Source organism: Hyposmocoma kahamanoa, unplaced genomic scaffold (assembly GCF_003589595.1).
Source record: "Hyposmocoma kahamanoa isolate Upper Pololo Valley unplaced genomic scaffold, ASM358959v1 93, whole genome shotgun sequence".
NCBI classification, from domain to species: Eukaryota; Metazoa; Arthropoda; class Insecta; order Lepidoptera; family Cosmopterigidae; genus Hyposmocoma; species Hyposmocoma kahamanoa.
This window is the reverse complement of record NW_020654810.1, coordinates 22778964-22798261: the sequence shown is the minus strand read 5'-3', so window position 1 is coordinate 22798261 and position 19298 is coordinate 22778964. Positions and strand designations below refer to the sequence as shown.

Sequence of the window (19298 nt, the reverse complement as noted above, 5' to 3'; positions counted from 1 at the left end):
TAGTCTCCCGAAGTCGATGACGGTGTAAATGCGCCATGAGCGTTGATTTGGTTGCTACAAAATTTGTAAAAAACACACCTAAGATGACATAATGCCAACCTTGAAACAGCAGATACTATAGTGAAGTCTAGTAATACAGAATAAAACACTACTCTTGATTGGAGTCAATAAACTTTAATCACATTATATACTTGTATTTTTTTATACAAAAACATTTTCCTAGAAATAAGTCCTTACTTAGACATAAAATGCATTTATTAAGATCATAAGTGCACATAAACGTAATTTGTTATATACATTAATAAGGGCCTTTGCACACAAACTACTATCGGCTGATTCTTAATTTGATGACTATTGCTAAGTTGCACCTAATACTAACTGTTTAGAGTTGAATGTGTGCAGTGCACCTTGTAGATAGCAAGGATGTTACATGCAGGCAAATAATCTAAGTACACCAAAATTTAAAACAATAAATTGGCCTCATAATAATTACATTACAATTAAAGTTCATCAAATTCATAACATATAAACTCACAGGCAAAATACATCATGCAGCTAAACAAATTTACCAACTAGTTTTTATTCACATCTTCATTCAGTTTTAGTCTAAAAGTTATGTATTTTGTGCATGAAATAAGTTCTTTACAAAATATTTATTTCTTTGAACACCCTATCTCCAACTTATTTACTTTGCACTAGGTCCTTTATGTTGGCTGCCCTATTTTATTGCCCGTGAGTGTACTTAGTAAGTATAAGCTGCAAAATTATTATTAATCTAATAAATTATTCTCAGCTTTGGTCAGGCATTATTGTTTGTGTGAAAGGCTGGCTGGAGGCAGAGAAGTTGCCAGAGTTGGCAATAACTTTTTTCTTCAAAGCTTGTCTTTTGGCTGCATATGCCGACATTCTTGCCAGTCTTGCTTGCCTCTGTTCAGGTGTTTCTGCTGCAAGTCTTTTAGCTGCATATTCGGACATACGTGCCAAGCGCTTGGCTCTCTGCTCGCTTGTTTCTCGTGCCAGTCTTTTTGCGGCGTAGTCGGACATGCGTTTAAGACGCACAGCTCGCTGCTCGGGCGTCTCGTTGGCTAATCGATGCGCAGCGTACGCAGACATCTTCGCCAGTCGCGCAGACCTTTCCTCCGTCGACTCACTCCTTATTCCCAATCCCGATCCCCGTCGTCGCCTCCGCTGCGTACTTTCAATGAGCAGCGGATCAAGCTCCTGTGTCATAGTCTCAGCGTCATCTTTCATGTAATCCAACTCGCCACACGGTTCTTGCTCTGTCTTGATGTTACCGGGTCTTTGTTGCTCGTAGTTGTAGCTTGAAGCGCACCGCGCGAATTCCGCGTCGTTTTGCTCAGATTTGATAGTGGAGGTCCATTGGTCATCCGACTTCGATATCACCAACTTGTTCCAGGAACAATTAGACGCCGTAAACTCACCCATATTGATTGTTTAATGACAGCGTTATCCGAAGAACCATATTTTATTTATGCAAATAGAATACACACTTTCTTTGAGAAATAAAAGTTGATAAAAATAAAGTATATTGACCATTGATTTTTTTTTCTCTTCCGACATTGATCAAAATTGTTCCACTTAATAATTTTGACAGCAGGACGGCTTGTTAGTAAAACTTCATTCGAAAGACAAGGATAGCTTATTCCCCTTCGTCGCTTTATGCAAACATCTAAATGGAATGTATTTCTGTAGTTCCAATACACGCGCTCATGTTGGGTCATTGAAAAGTGTCCATTTTTTTAAATTTTTTTTTTCTCAAAAATGAATATTTTTCTTCATATTCTTCCAATCCAAGTTTTTTTTCTTCTCTTTACTTTTCGCAGTAAATGTTTTAGCCACTTGTGTTTTGATTAACTTATTTTTAACTCTAGAATGCCTCCATTGAATTTCACAATAATTTTGCGAATGTCCGGGTTGCAAAATGACTACGTTGGCTAAATAAATAATATAAAAATTATGGCGTACACGCCAATAATGTCCGTTTTTCAAGGTTTTTCCTGCAATTTGTGCACAGTCAGTTGACAGCTGTCTGATGTTGAATACATTGAGTGTAGAAATCGGAAAAAATTCAAGTACTGGAAACTATTCCGGAAAATTTCCTGAAAATTTTGTGAAGTATAGTTTTGAAGGCTCATACTACGCTTCGTTTAGAAATATCTTTAGAAGTTTTATTTAGCGTGAATTATAAAATATACAGTACAAATAAACAGTATAAATATACAGCCACCTAGAAAATGACGAGTTTTCACAACAGCGAGTGTTTTTCTTGGCTCCATTGTTTTCGTTCAGTGACTTCAACTTTTAACTGGTGTCAATGCCAAATGTGGAAAATTACAGGAAAAATAATATATTTTTAATTAATTTATAAAATATTTATTTATCTGGTATGATTTTTTCAAAATGGAATTTTGTCCATGACCCAACACTAATTTTATCTAGTCGAGGACGTAATGATCACGCGTGAATAGCGCTGGTCATGGAAAAATTTCCATTTTTAAAAATTTTCAATTTTTTTGGTAATTTTCCATTAATACGTTGACACCTGTCAAAAGTTGAAATTACTGAATGAAAACGATGGAGCTACTAAAAAGGTTTTTTTTTTCCGTTGTTTATTTTAAGTTTATTTTATAATTTTCATGCATAAATAAAACTTCAAAAGATATTTCTAAACGTTGAACATAATATGAGCATTCGAAATTATATTTTTCCAATTTTTTAAATATTTCTTCCGGGAATTTTTCCGGAATGTTTCCACTATTTGACATTTTTCGGTAAATTACCCAAAAGTAGATAGAATATAAAACTAGAATCCGCAGCCAAAAATGAATGTCTGACTCCGAGCGGCTGAGTTGTCAAAAAGTTGGCATTTGTTCCATCTGTTATTTAGCGAAATCTATTTTCATTAGTAGTACGACGATAGTTTTAACGCAAAGTGAGTTTTATAATTTAACAATTACATTGCCATACATCTTTTGCCAATAGAGGTGGTTTGCAACTTTATTTTCATTGTTAAATCTAGTGTAATGTCGTTGTAAGAGTCCGTGCGATTATTGCAACAATATGAGATGATTCCTGTAGATATTTCGCGTTTGTTGTTAGTTTTTGTGTGTATTGAGTGTATACGTTATGGTTTGTAGGTGGTTGTAAGCGCTGTGTGGTGTAAGGAGCGAGTTATGTGGTGACATAATGGTGTAATACTTCGGTAATTTTACACGACCTACGCTATCGACTATGATGGATGAGATCACGGATTCGCCCGTGAAGAGCCCGATGGAGGCGGGAGAGGCTTTTGGAGATAGTGAAACAGATTATTCTAGTATCAGAGGGAAGGTAAGCGCGCGTCTCGGTTTTGTTTACCAACATATCGTTCCCGCTAAAAACATCCGCCCACGCGCCTAACTTTGCTTTAATTTCAAAGATTTAACGAATTAGCACTGTATTTTAATGAAGTGTAACTTAATGTAAAGTCTTTTCTACCTACAGATTTGAATTTATTAAAGTTTTCTTTGTCATTAAATTTTCCAAATTATGGTTTGAATATATATATTTTATTTTAATAAGAGACGTACACATCTACCTATCATTAAGCTAATTACCCATAAAATGTATCCAAATTCAAGACCCAAAATTAGGATCTTAACAAAATAGGCACCTTGGCCTTGAGTTGCAGATACCAGTCCGTTACACCAAGTACCAAGTTAGGATCTTAAATAAAATTAAAGTTAAAGTTATAATCAAGTAAAACCACATAAGTAACTATATTAAAAATATCATTGTTGGCGCAAATCCTACCTGCAAGGTTCCAGAAAATAAAGAAAAGAAAAATAAGTAATGAGTAATTGCATATAAACCTTGTGTAAGGAAATGCAATTTTAAGCATTCTGATGTAATACATAAATTATGATAAATGATAAGTTTTATGTTATAAACCTTATTAAATTAATTACCTTGATTGGGAATTCATATTTTACAGAAATATATTTGTTTTTACTTTGTAACAAGGGTCTATATAAATATCAAAGGTACCAGAAAAACAGGAAGTAGAAAAGTAACTCATGAGTAATTGTGTTTAAATCTTATGCAAGGAAGTGCAATACTAAGCATGCTGATGTAATAATACATAAGTAATAATAAATGAAATCTTATCTTATAAACCTTGTTGAGTTAATTATTACTCATTATTGATAAATAATATTTTAAAGAAACATGTTTGCTTTTGCATTGTAAGAAAAGTCTGCATAAATATCAATCAAAAAGAAAAATCGGAAATAGAAATCCAATTTTTTTATCTTTATCATGTAATATTTGCTTTTTTAAAAAAACAAACCAACATTTTGGACTCTATGCGGGTTTCATTGTCATTGCTGACTTTTGAATTTTTTTTTAAATAATGGCGTTAAATTGTGAACAGTGGAGAAAATCATTTGCCTTGCAGTGGGATAGTAACAGCTGAAAAATGAAATGAATTAATTTCTTACAATATTACCTAATTAACATTGTTAGGGAATGTATTTTCGCCCTTGATTTAACATCAGCAAATATTGTTTATTACTTACTGAGATTATAGTAATAATTGTATTTTGATAAGCCATTTTGACGGCTTGTATATTTCTTCAATTTATATTGAGAAAAATTTATAATAAAACCTCAATAATGTTTTATTTAATGGACTTCTAACATCAAATGTATAAAGAAATTATGGTTGGCCAATTGGTTTTTTTATGCCTATTAAGCCTCTTAAGGCTTCATAAGAAATTAAGCAATTGTAAGATATTAAACATCTTGTGACCATTATTCTGATACCTCCCAAGTAAATTGTTGCAAGCCACAAAAAAGCATTTTTTCTTTTGGACTTAAATATATCCTTTTTTAATGTTTGTTTTAGTTTCCATGTTTGAAATTTAACAAAACACAAAGTGATTTGATTGCTTACAAATATGGAACCTATACAAAAAAGGATATATTTAACTTATAAAGCAGTGCAATTTTGTGAATTACAACCATTGACTTACAAATAAATGTACGACGGGTTTAATACAAAAACCACTAAAAAAATGTCCCAAGTCAACCTATTTAAACGTAGTGACATGTAAAGGAATATGAAAAGGCTAAAACATTGAATTTAAATTGTAATGTCATCACAGTACTGTCTAATTTTGTTTGCTTCGCTGTCAGTCGAACAAACGAAGACTAGCTTGAATGACGCTCTGTATACGGTTTTAACGCCCTATAAGTTCGGACACTTTTTAGCGCGGACCCGACGTCCATATAATTGTAAGTCAATGATTACAACAATGTAAATTGTAAAAATAAAACACATGTTTATGATAGTTACAAAATAATTAATGATAAAAAAAAAATTAAAAATACTTTAATATCAGCAATTAAAAAAAGAACGAACCTTGTGTAGTAGGTGGGTTGCCTTTATATATTTTTCAAATGAGCAAATTTGCTTTGATTTGCCAGGCTTAGTTTTTAATTGCATTCAGCAGTCTGACACACTGCACCTCTGATGCACGATGCACAATGAAAAACAATGCATGAGCAGTACATACGCACAACTAAAAGGTATGGGGGACAAGTCTTACTTGCTACTACACGTGTGCCCTGTTTTGTCAAAGCTGTATATTTTGAAGTATTTTAGGAACATCTGGTCACGAAGCTTAAAAGCGGAACTGTCATATTATCGTAATGTATGGTCACATTAGACATGCCGCAACTACAATGACATATGTTCTTATTTTGATTTGTTTTCATAAAGCTTAAGGGTCATTGCAGAGAAAATAACACTGCGGTTCAAAAAAATAAATTACACAATTTGGTTTTAATTGTACGACTAGAATATGCCCAATAAATCAAATCATTAGGAATAAATGAGATTCTTCGGATATTGTACAATTATTGTATTTTTTGTCTTCATTAACGCAGCCAGAGTGCTGTCGTCTATAGTGAAGCATTTTTTCTTATAATGTTAACAACAATTTTCGCGGTTATTTGTGCGTCTTTCAAAAAAAGTTATTACTGTCGAAGAAAGTACAATTTATGAATTTTAAAATAGTGATAAGTATTTGCATGGAAGTATATATGGTGAGGAGTTATTAAAGTTTCAATAAATACTAATTTCAAATCCCACCTCTCACAATGAAACATATATATTTTTATTTTAACCAATAAATATGCAATCTATTGGCGTTTAAAACCTTTTACCTTTTGTAAAAGTAACAATTAGACTAAGGGTCATTATTTTGGCTTGGTTAGTCATTGTGCACGTAAATAGAATTGTCAATATTAAGATTTGAAATTGTGACCCACCCGTCACAACGATGGGTGAGACACACTTCTGAACGTTTTTTCTTTGAATAAATGTTTGTATTTTTATGGCTTCGAGTTTTTACGATGTATGCTAGGTGTAACAGTTGCTTTAATTTCGGAGTTTAACATTTATGTGTTAAATTGTGACGATTGGAACACCATTTTGTGACAGGTGGGACAAGTTACATTTGAATACATAGAATTTTAAAAAATACACTGTTTATATGTAGATCCATCATTTGCAAGCAAATTTTTTATAATTCTTCTCATAATTTAGACATTAAAAAAATTAATTTAGACACATAAAAAAAGACAATTAAAAAGTGACAACATTTTTCCTGATGATTTTTAGTATCAGGAAATTCATGAAAAGTCTGTCTCCACTAGTTTTAACTATATATTCAAGCAAAACTTCTAAAATTCGATATATTTTGATGTGATACATAATCTTCAAGGATATAGCTGGAATTTTCAAATTTATTAACGCATTTTACATGCGTGACTTTGATTTCAAGTCATCGTAGATAGTGCTTCAAGAAAAATTGTAGGATTAGGTACTTTATCAGTTCTTTAATTCTGTTTTTTTTTATGCTAAAATGTCTTAATAATACAAATATTATAAAATATTTGCTAACTAACGATGGATCTCATATTAAACAGTGTAATTTTATTAATTCTGTGTATTCAATTGTAACTCATCCCACCTGTCACAAAACGATGTCCAACCATGACAACTTATTTATTTATTTCCTTATAATTTATCAAAGTTATTAATTAAGTGTATACCTAAATTAGAACTTTAACATTCAAGTTATCTCAAATGATAAACTTGCTGAACAAAATATTACTAGTTTGTTTTGATCTTGGCAATGAAGCCATCAACTCAAATAGGCGGGTGTCGTGAGTGTCCCACTCGTCACACTTAGAAAATTAAAAGTTTTTAGTATAATTAATGTCATAAATGGTGTCGTGACGGTTGGTAGCCAGTGGTGAGCACGTGTAGTATTAAAAATCGTTGAAGTTATAGTTTAAAAAATCATTACAATTTTGCTGTTTTCTCTGTTGACGGTTATCTGCCCCCAACAAATTGGTAAGCAGGGTTAGTACAAATCTTATTAGTGCTGTGACCGAAGAGGAGCCCCCTGATGGGGGCGGCCTCGGACTCTCACTTGCTTGGGATGACCCATCCCAACCACTCTTCTCAGCACCTCAAAGCATGGACACGGAAACATTAGGCTCCAAGAAGCGTCCTGCCCCCAGCCACTTACCAGACAAAGACTCTGCTAAAAAAAGTGTCCGTCCATCCGCTTCGAAATTTGATGGCGACTCCGACCTGGCATACTCCTCGCAGGACGTAGGACCCTTCATAGTCCACATCTCGCGTAAGGAGTCTGACCCAGCATCGGGTTTCTCTATTCGGGTTCTCAAATTGGCCAGTTGCTACATAAGCTTGGCACAAAAGGAAATGTTGACGGAGGTATTAAACCTCTAGGTCGTAATAAAATTGCAGTTGAATTTAAATCAGCACAAGAAGCGAACACTTTTTTGGCAAAAACATTCGACGACAACTTCCTGAGACAGATCCCTAAATTTCACGTCTGCCGTATGGGAGTCCTGCGGGGCGTCCCTACGGACTGGTCTTTAGAAGAATTGTTTTCCGGTTTATCCTTCTCGAGTAATTGCGGCTCTGTTATAAAACTTAGGCGACCGAGTAGAAAAGTTAGCCTAAACGATACTACGCAATGGATTCCCACTACAACAGTAGTTATGACTGTCCAGGGTCAACGCTTACCTGAGAAAGTCTATTGTTTCCATACCTCAGTAGCCGTCGAAATCTACAAACTACCAACTATTCAGTGCAGGAAATGCTGCCGATTCGGCCATATAACAGACCCAGGTGTTACAGATGCGCTCAAGCACACTCCGGCGAAGCTTGTACTATTCCTGATGACGAATCCTCTTGCTTATTATGCAGAGGCTCCCACAGGGCTACTGGTAGCATCTGCCCAGAGCACGCTCGTCAAAAGGCAATAAAGCTCGTTATGTCGGAGGAGAAAGAACATCAGCTTCTCAGAAGCTGCTACTCGCTTCCGACCCGTCCGAGCTTCCTTGTGCTGAGACTGCCCGCAGCCCAACGTCTAGAGCGACCTCTCAACCCGCTTCTCCACTATACCAACCATCTTCCACGTTTCGACAATCAATTAATGAAACCCATAGATCCTCTGTATTCCATAATAAATCCCCGATCGCAGTTTGTCCTCGCCGCCCCTCTGTGTCCAGAGCCTATGACGCTGAAGTACAAAATATTTCCCGTACCGCTATATCTGAGCTACCTAATGGGTGCGCCTTGAATCCCCCCCCGAGGGAAAACCCCTTCGCCCTCACCCAATGACAACCTCATCGAACTACTACTGTCTTCTCTAATTAATATAGTCTCCAGATTTAGCGAAATCATACCGCCCAACGTCCTCCCTGTACTAGAATCTCCCCCTCCCACCTCCCTGTACTTATATCTCTCATCAAACAAAATGGTCAATTTTCTTCAGTGGAGCTGTAAAAGTATCCGACATAAAAAGCCTGAATTAATTTAGCTAATTAACAAATACCAGCCCGCCGTTTTTGCTGTCTCGGAGACCTGGCTTAAGCCTGGGTCTACCTTTCGAATACCAGGTTATTCATGCCTCCGGGACGACAGAGACGACGGCAAGGCATATACTGCCATTTTGGTCGATCTCAAAATTCCGTTTTCCCAATTTACTCTCCCGCCCCATAATGATGGCTTCCAAATGGTAGCTATCAAATCCACAAACATATCATTCATTTCTATTTATGTTCCTCATCCTAACCTAAATATCATCTCTGAAATAAAGACAATCTTGCATTCTTTCTTCACAGACAGTATTATTATTTTTGGCGACTCTAATTGTCACCACTTCCTTTGGGGTTCCACTCATTGCTGTTCTAACTCTATTGCCCTTCTCAACCTCTTTGATGACCTGTATGCGTATGCAAAGACGGCTCACCCACTCGTAGGGTCTCTCCCCTACAAAATAAGAGCTGCCTAGATATCACTCGAGCCTCCCCATATGTACTAGCCAGTTTAACTCAGCAAACTCTCAGCTTCTCTCACGGCAGCGATCATTTTCCCGTATTATTATATGTGGGTTAGTCCTCGTTGCCTGGAAACTTCAGATCGTAATCCCAATATTAAAATCGGGCAAGGATCCAAATCAATCAAGCTCATACAGACCAATCGCCCATCCTCTACTCTGTGCAAGATATTCGAACACCTCGTTAAAAACAAGTTAGAATGGATAGTAGAGAAAAGGGGTATCCTCTCAAGAACTCAGTTTGGCTTTAGAAGGGGCATGAGCACCCTAGACAGCCTCAGTATTTTCTCCACGAACATCCGCTAAGCGTTCTCTATGAACGAGTGCGCAATAGGCGTCTTCCTAGATATTTCAGCTGCCTGTGACAGTGTCCAACTCCCCTTGCTCAGACGAAAACTGCTTCAACTTTGCCTTCCAGTGAGGCTGACTAACATTATTTTCAGCTTACTCATGTCCGGGTTTGTCACGGTACGTGTCAATGGTGAATTGGAAACTCCAAGGTCAATCTGGCAAGGTCTTCCACAAGGCTCTGTGCTGAGTCCATTATTATATAACCTTTATACATATGACCTTGACCAAACTGTATCATATTTTTGTAACGTCTTACAATACGCCGATGATATAGCCTTATACATCACCTCCAAGGACCTTCTTTAGGCCTCGTTTCGCATTAACTCTGCTCTTAATTCCGTCCATACTTGGCTTCTGGATCATGGCCTGTCTCTCTCCCCTAGCAAATCAAACGCTGTTATCTTCTCACGTAAAAGAGCCGTGCCCACTCTCGAGATTTCAGTCAACGATCAACCAATCCCTATCTCAAATTGTGCTAAGTTTTTGGGTATCATATTTGACTCAAAATTGTCTGGAGTCCAACATCTGAACTATATCTGTAATAAAGCTGAGAAAGGCGTCAACGTTTTGAGATCACTATCTGGCGTTCGCTGGGGCTCTCACCCATTTAACCAAAAAATATTATACAATGCTGTAATCCGCAGCCACTTCGACTACGGCAGCTTCATTCTAGAACCCTGTAGCAAATTGGCCCTAACTAAACTCACCCTCATTCAATCTAAATGTTTAAGAATCATCTCTGGAGCCATGAAATCATCTTCTATAAACCCAAACTCCTACTAATCCAGTCGAGTGCCTCGATCCTCCATTACACCTCAGGCGTCAGTTCATGAGCGACAGATATTTATTTAACATCCCCCAATATTCGAATCATCCCCTATTAGAAAAACTACAAAACCTGTCTGATGGTGTCGCTTCATCACCCTATTGGGCCCATAGGGAAGCCCCACCCTTAATTAAAAGCTTAAATATCTTGAAAAACCTCCCTTCCTCTATTGTGAAAATCCCCAAAAACCCCCTATTTCAGATCCCTTTTGAAGCGCTAACCTTTCAGCCACATGTAATCCTCAACTTTGGTGTTTGTAAGGACTGTCAATGCTAACTACGAATTTTCAAAGATCTTAAATAATAACTGGCACGACTGGCTCACCATCTTTACTGACGCCTCAAAATTGCAGGACGATGGCAATGTCGGTGCAGCGGTCTGGATCCCAAAGTACAGTGTACTATTAAGATTTAAATGCTCTCCTACCTCCACTGTGTATTCTGGTGAATCTATCGCCGTTCTGGAAGCCATCTTGTACGTGAAGTCACGCCGACTAAATAAGACGATAATTTTCTCAGATTGCCGTAGCTAAGAAATAACTTCCATATCACCCTTCAAATTAAAGAACTATTATTTGACTGTCATTCATCTAATATCGACGTAGCCTTAGCCTGGATCCCTGCACACAAAGGGATAGGCGGCAATGAAACTGCTGATAGGTTTGCAAAGGATGCTATCTCATCCTGCTTGCCGGACCACTTAGGCTGCTTCTCCCGAGATCTACGTTGTTCGGCTAAACCAAAATTGTTCAGGACCTGGGACGAAACTTTCCAAAAATCGCTCCTACTAAAAGGTAAACACTTTGGCTGTCTTCAACCAAATATACCATGCAAACCTTTGTTCTTCCGCTATAAACACATACCTAAACCTTATTCATCAATGATTTTCCGGCTGAGACTGGGTCACGTTTGCTCCCCGGTTTTCCTAGCCAAAATTAAAGTACGTGATCACTCCCTCTGCAAATGTGGACTAGAGGAAGGCACTCTAGAACACTTATTTTTTAACTGCCCTCTTTACGCTAGCTTCCGATTTTACGATTTGCTTCCCGAAAATATTCCTCGCCCAATAAATATGAACTATTTCCTAGCCAACGTACACTCTCCACTAGTATTCACTTTATACAAATTTCTAAAACTTAATAACATAAATCTGTAACCAGCTCCGAATAGCCTCCGCTCGACCACATTCATTTCATAATTTTCTGTCCCAACTAATGATGAGTCGGGGAAAAATTCCCATTTCTGAACAGTCTTAATTTTTTTAGTATTCTCCATTCTTCCCGTATTCTCCCGTTATCTTTCGTATAATTTTCTTTCTTTTTCCATCCTCCATAGTTATGTGGGGACTCTGGAGGGCCTACCCCACCAACCCCCCCCCCCCCCCCCCCGGTTTCCCTCTCGCCGGTTGAGTCGGTGCCGTGGGATCAGTGAACTTTCACCACGACGCCGCCCGGCCGCCCTAGCTGACGCCAGGGCTCCCGCACCAACGGAGGGGCGAGTCGGTTGTCCTCCGACCCGCCCCCCAGGCGAGTGAGGCCGTGCGTCTGCCGCGTCTGCGTACGCGAGGACGCGGCGGATGCGCACCCACTCCGCGGCCTCCTTTTGCGACATAACCTCTGCACAAAAGGAGGCCACTGCCTCCCAGGAGTCCTCGCTATCGAGCATGGCGGCAACCATGTTAGTTAGTGGTTCAATTGTATAATGTTAAATATAGTAAAGTAGGTATTATTAAGTAAGAGTGCACATGTCGCCAACAAACTGCACAGCAGTTTGGCGACTTTTTGTAATAAGTAACACGTTGTAATTTTGAATAATAAATAAATAAAAAAAAAAAATAAAACCACGCTCGGTAGCGAGAGGTCCTGCCCTACAGTCCCCGTCAGAGTGCGGCGCTGCTCACCCCACCGGCTAGGGTATCCACCTCTAGGGTATGCTGCGCGGTGTCATCCGCAGCGCCGCACTCGTGGCACGACGTGGACGCCGGTTCACTCCTCGCCACGTTGTGCAGGTAGTGACCGAAGCAGCCGTGCCCGGTCAGCACCTGCACAAGGTGGTACGATGTCTTTCAACCCTGACGTTGGCGAAATCGTCGCGCAAAACGACGGAGCCATAGATACAAAAGTTGAAATTGAAGTTGAATGTCATAAATTTATGTAAATAAATAGTTGCAGTTGTATTGCATATCTGGCTTCATGATATATTCATTTTAAGTCTAATTAACCAATGGTTAGGGAGAAATTACGTATAGTTCTAGAAAAAAAGGAGTCAAAATGTCCCACCTGTCACTTTGGAATGGCCCTTAAACAATTTGTAAGTTGTCTGCAGCATTTACAAATTTCTTTTTATTTTTGTGATCATTATTTGAAAATCATATTGATTTTTTAACATTTTCGTATTTTATTATTATTCTTTAGTGCGGTTTTGTCAGCTGTGTATATAATTATTTAATTTTCAATGCATAAGTCGTGTACAATTGTGAGTGGTTTCCATAAATATGACTTGTGTATCTGTGATTGTATCATATTGAATAAATAAATGAATTATTAAATCAAAAAGATAATTACTGTTTACTAAAATTATAAATAAGCTGAACTCATATGTCTGGTTGGCAGATTAAAGCACGTAAGTCAAATTTATTTATTTAAACATAAATTCTATTCATACATCCTCCGACACTATAAAGACCACGGAACAACAAACTTTGTTTATTTTACTTGTACTTATGCGCTTAAGTCTGCTGACCTGTGATTTTTGATCACTGAAAACTGTACCATAAGCAATGATATACAGTGTGTTGATTTGCATTCTCGCTATATTTAAGAAATTAATAATATAAATAATGCTAAATCATATAAAAATATAAACAAATATATCCTGTTCAATATTCTGGCTAATTGTATCTAGTAAAGTGTATCAAAATTGTCTCAAGTCATATGCACCACGCAAGGGCAGTGACCCCGCCACCCGCTTCACCGAGCGATACGTAATCTTTCTCGATCGCTCATTCATCCATTTTTTAAATTACGGTTATGTACTAGTATTGTTATAATTTACTATTTATTTACATTAATTAGAAAAGTTAACTGAAAAAAGTTTTTTGTAACTTAGATTTGGTACTTACCAACTTTAGGTTACATGAAACTATTGCTAGAAGTACGTAAGCGGGTGGCTAGCTGCGTACTGGAGCCACCGCCAGTTATGCAGAGGTTCGCACGTGAGTTTCGTATCAACATTAGACTCCACAACTTTGAAAGCAGAAACTTCAACACTCCTCCTCTCCCCCTCCTAAACCTCCGCGTACAGGTTCTGGTGAACCTTGTAGCGCTTGTTTTTTGCACTACTAACTCTTGTTTACATACCGAACCACGTATCATTTCGTGACAGACTAGAATGTATGACATCCCGTCTGCGTGACGTAGACACAGTACGGGAAGCAAGGTCGACTGATCTGCCAATCGCGCGCTCGATACGATACTCCCCGTCGCTACCCGTACCCCACCACCAAATAGATCTAAACTGCGTTTCTTTCTGTGCATTCAAGGTCATTGTTCTAAATGTTTGCAAGTGCCGCGCAAGTCAATGACTTTTGGATCAAATTTGTTTACCGCAATGAAATAAAAAATAGGAATGCACGAAAATTTATTTTCGATTTTTTTTTAGTGATTTGGGTTCAGTTTCGGATATAGAATGATATCCGTAAATATGGCGGAAATGCAAATCAACACATTGTATAACATCATTGACCATAATTACATCGTATTTGAATAACCCACACTGTTTTATTTAATTTGAAATATAATAGTTAGTCTATATTCGATGTTTTATATAAAGGCGTAACCGACATTTCGAAAAAAAATTCACGATTTATTCCCATCTGATCCCCAAAACTGACCCACCGCTAATTTAAAATTGCAACTGATTATATGTAATGGATCATTGTATTTGTAAGATAAGTATACTCAAGAGAGAAAGAAGTTTTGAAATCAAATATTCATTTATTGAGGAATTATGGTCAAATGTTACAATTATCACAATATTTTTTTTGTGAGAGGTCATTAGTATTGGCATATTGCAAATCAGTAGTAACATAAATCAGTCTTGAGCAAATTTAAAATCTAGTTTAATGTTATGATTATTCCATATCATGATATACATTTTCTTGATAAGATAGATACGTTTTCTTGTTGACCATACCACAGTACCTACCAAAAATAAACCTGGAAGTACCAGGGTATCAGGTGGGAATACAATATTAACATTTATCTTGGTCCACTGCATTGGGGATTTGATAGGAATAGAAAATAATTTAAATAAAACGGATCGGTTTTAGGGGATCAGATGGAACCGTCTTTTTCACGTGAGCATGTTTTAATTTTAAAACTTAAACTCAATTAAAACCACAATTGAATTTTAAAACACGATGTTAATATTTTAAAACGGTCGTTAAAACCTAAAACATGCTCTGTTTAGGTTTCTACACGATATTTTTTTTCCACCGTAAAGCTCATAGTAAACTTGAAATTAAATTTTGCACATAAATTTCGAGAAACTGAGAAGTGCAAACCCGGATTCGAATTTTATTTATATATTTTTAATTTTATTTCCAGACAATTTTAGTAAGCCCCACAACAGATGAATATGATTTACTACGCAAACACCTACTGGAAAGACTGGAAGCTGGCAACGGAGAAATAATCTATGACATTGGACATGGGGAAGGTAATTATAGTAATAAATGTGCATGAACACACCCATTAACTTATCTCGAAGTGGGGTGTATAAAAAAATTAAATGCTGTTGTATTTACGATGCTGTCCGAGATGATGATCTGTCATGTGGAAGTAGTTATTATATTGAGTCTAGTAAATTGACTACTAAATTAACTTTTTGATGGTAAAGAGACACTTTTACTATACACTAATTAGAGACCTTGAATTAGAACTCTTTTTTTTATGATACTTAGTAATGAGACGAATAAGTCGTGCACCTGATGGTAAGCACACGCCTGTCTATAATAGACGCAGTGCCACTCAGAGCTTTAAATCGCAAAAACCTGTGGTGCACTGCCTCTACGCCCTGAGATATAAATTGAAAAGTCCCATGTGCCTGTAATTTCACCAGCACCCTACCCTTCAAAATCTTTAAATGGCAGTAGAGAAAGTTAATTTCCCAAATTGGTTCTACCGGGAATCGAACCCGGGAACTCCATATCCAATACAGTGCAAATCATTGGGCCACCAAGGTCGTCGAATGATATGATACGAATACAAACATGATATGATATGATGATATATTCATCTTCTTTTTTTTCTGAAAATATTTCATTAGTTGCTATTCTGCCGTTCGCTACCTAAGTGACAAATTATTTTTTTGAGATAACTACGTAACTTCCGTTAAGTCGAACACGTTAACTAATTTTAACTGTTTTTAAAACAGAATTTTATGCTCTATTTCATGCTATTTAAAACGTTTATTTGACCATTTGTCACTTAGCCGCGTGTCAGTTAGTAGACGGCCATATTATTATTAACACAAAGATCCAACAAACACTAAGAAAAACTGGTCTTGAACCAGCGTCTGTCGGCTCAACGTCGCTGCATTTATAAATGACTTTTTCACAAAACAACAATGCCAAACAAAAACAACATCGATAAACTGATAAATATTTATGCAAATTCTGAGAACTTTATCACCGCACCCAGTTACAGTCATGAACATAGCATAATAGAAATGCTTTATGAATGATTTCGTCTGATAACAGACACAGAGATTCAATTTTGTTCATTTTTAAACTACCCCGGTGGACTTAGTAGCTAAACAATATGGGAGCTTACGTTATAGTTTTTAAGTTTGATCTCAGTAGAGCCAATTTAGTAAAATTTTATAAAAGCAAAATGAACGGGAGTTTCAATAAGTATTAAAATATGCATAATTGGTGCTTACTTATGTTAAAAGTTCCTATAGACACAAGTCCTACTATCTTTATATTATTATATCAGATAACTGATGAAATCATTATAAAGAGATTTTGCGTATCTGTTCCATTGTTAGATAATACGCGTAGTTATCTTAACTTCAATGATAATTGATAACCAGTGAAAGTATAACGCTTTCTTAGTGTGGATATACCCAATTCGTCATCAATGCGTAAAAAATTTCTTTTTTTGATGTTTATTTTCCAAACAGTGCAAAGTATACATTGTCTCATGTTAATTTTTTAATTGGCTAAAATATTTAAATACGCAAGTACCTACAGAGACACAAGTACAATATTCTTATTATGACAATAATTTGTAGCTAATACTTAATAGCGTATAATGATTTGTTGTCAATATATTCAATTTTCAATAAATAATACGCATATTCAAATATAATCAGTTCCGAGAAGTCCCGGGATTTTTAGAATGGAATGGTCCACGTTATTCTTTAGTTTAGCTGAATTAACTTCCTCCGACCTGATCACTGTTGATAACACTTAAATCGATCTGTCATTTACATAATTAATCAACTTGAAGTGACCGTAATTATGAATTGAGTAATTATAGAACTGTTTTAAAAGAAAATTGTGCAATCTGCAGTGATCGGAATTGAGGTACTTAATTTAGTTAAACTAAAGAATAACGTGGACATTCACCCTTCTACAAATCTCGTGACTTCTCTTAACTGCTTATATTTGAATATGGGTATTATTTATTGATATTTAAGTACATTGGTGACAAATTATTAATCCCTATTAAGTGTTTGCTTCAAATTATTGTTCCAAAAAATAATATTGTAGTTGTATTTCTATAGGCACGTACTTACGTATTTAAATACTTTACAGTACCGGCACGCTATGATGGCCGTTTTGACAGATTACAATAGTGAGATCAAATCTCAATATTCGTTATCGAAAAAAATATAATCTAATGCGAGTCGTATCTATAACTTTTTGGATTTATGCAAGGAGTAACTGATTAAATAGTAACTATTTTTCCGAATTTAAATCGCGTATATTTGTTTTTTCAAACAAACCGACGTTTCGACGCGATTTAAATCCGGAAAAATAGTTTCATTTCCTATGTGTAACAATCGCGAAAACCTAAGAAGTCGATATGATTAAATAGTTTTAATAAAACGAAAATATTATAATATAATTTACTTAGTACATCGTCAATTCGAAACTGCTTTGTTTTGCATTGAGCTTTGACGCGAGTTTGCCGGAGGTAGAAGTTGTGATGACCAGCGATCCCATCCCATAAGTGACGATCGTATTAGATTTCATTTTTTTAAATTTCGAATTTCGAAAAATGAATGTCGAGTTGTGTCGTAAATTTGTACATTCCATAAATTTACTGCAAGGCGCGGCGGCCGCGCGTCTGTCGCGCGGTTCAGTGTGGCAGGGTTCATATGAATTCGTACATTATAAAAATTCCCGCGCCCTGAACGGTTCCGCGGCCGCCTCTGAGTGGCCAGAGCATTACTATCAAATAACTAATACTCGACCAAATTTAAAAGACAATATCAAGTATGAAGCTACATTCGCGTCATACGTCTTTAAACTTGGTCGAGTATTACTTATATGTCGGCCGGAGAACGAGGCAGGCTACAGGGACTCGGATAGTCGTCTTCACAATTAAGAAGAAACCATTCTGCCATTGGTCTACCACCGTTGTCTTGTTATACAAGAATAGAAAACGCGCTCTGCCGCGCGGACCGTGTGACCGCGTGCATCCAGCTGTCATGGTAAAATACGCTCTATTTATTAAACTTTTACGTTTTAACTTAAATGAGAGTCCTGGGCGCGCGAGCGAGACTGGCTCGTCTTTGGTCTACACGGCGTCCGCGCGTTGCATTATACCGAGGAAATTAAATGTTGTTGCCTCGTAAATAGAATTTAGATTCGCCAGTAATGATCGTGAAAGCGCGGTAATAAGTAAAAACGGCCCCGCGAAAATTTTCGCCTCGTATAACTGAGCGCTAAGGGTTCTTCGTTGCTATGCTATAGACGGGCGAGGGCTAACAGAAGATGAGTACAATGCCTCCGTGGCGACACTGCAATCACTGGTGAGCGAGCGAGTGTCTTGCGTCGAGCTACGACGATGGGATTGCGGCTCGGGACTCTGCGGGCAGTACCTGCTGCGCACGCAGTTGGATCACACCGACTTCATGGAGATCAGGTACTGTTTCCACTGAAATAATTGTAACTTTTTATAAAAAAAAACGACCTCAACAGTTCGTGGTCTTCGTCTTATTGAAATCGGTTACCGGAAAGTGCGCGAAACTTACAGCTGGAATATTTTCTTCAAGTAAATGAGACAAATACTGAAGTGGCTTCTTTCCAACAAAAAAGAATCATCAAAACGGTTCACAAATGCCACAGTTATCGCGTAACATACATACAATAAAATACATTCGTATTGAGAACTTCCGCATTTTTTGGCGGTTAATAAACGACGTAATTACTAAATCAGTCTGTGTTATCAAGAGACAGGACGAACAAGTCGTGCGCCTTGTGATAATCTGAGGGTCACTGTTACTCTCTACTTTCACCTACACCGTTCAAACCGTAACGCAGTAATTCTCACGATGGAAATGGCTACAATGGTGGTACTGAATTAACTCTTTCACTGTGTATTAATGGAGTAATTTATGTGTCATTACTACATTCTTTTTAATTCATTTCTTTTGGAACAATAT

At 37.0% G+C, this 19298-nt stretch overlaps 2 protein-coding genes across 2 annotated transcripts in view; one reads left to right on the top strand and one right to left on the bottom strand.

The window, feature by feature from the left end:
* Positions 1-6: 6 nt before the first annotated feature.
* Positions 7-1643, bottom strand: LOC113237483. Its single transcript, XM_026473976.1, has one exon. It carries the CDS (start codon positions 1444-1446, stop codon positions 790-792), a length of 657 nt encoding a protein of 218 aa, XP_026329761.1. The 5' UTR covers positions 1447-1643; the 3' UTR covers positions 7-789.
* A 1210-nt stretch (positions 1644-2853) lies between these two features.
* LOC113237504 (GTP-binding protein 1) overlaps positions 2854-19298 on the top strand; it is a 33536-nt gene continuing 17091 nt past the window's right edge. Inside the window, exons 1-4 of the mRNA XM_026474003.1 lie at positions 2854-2953; positions 3159-3351; positions 15227-15338; positions 18607-18778. Coding sequence (XP_026329788.1) covers positions 3253-3351; positions 15227-15338; positions 18607-18778 — 383 coding nt within the window. The 5' untranslated portion in view covers positions 2854-2953; positions 3159-3252. The remainder of the gene's footprint in view (positions 2954-3158; positions 3352-15226; positions 15339-18606; positions 18779-19298) is intronic.

Excerpts from the sequence above, each read along its gene's own strand:
- LOC113237483 (XM_026473976.1), bottom strand. The coding sequence starts at position 1,446 with ATGGGTGAGTTTACGGCGTCTAATTGTTCCTGGAACAAGTTGGTGATA.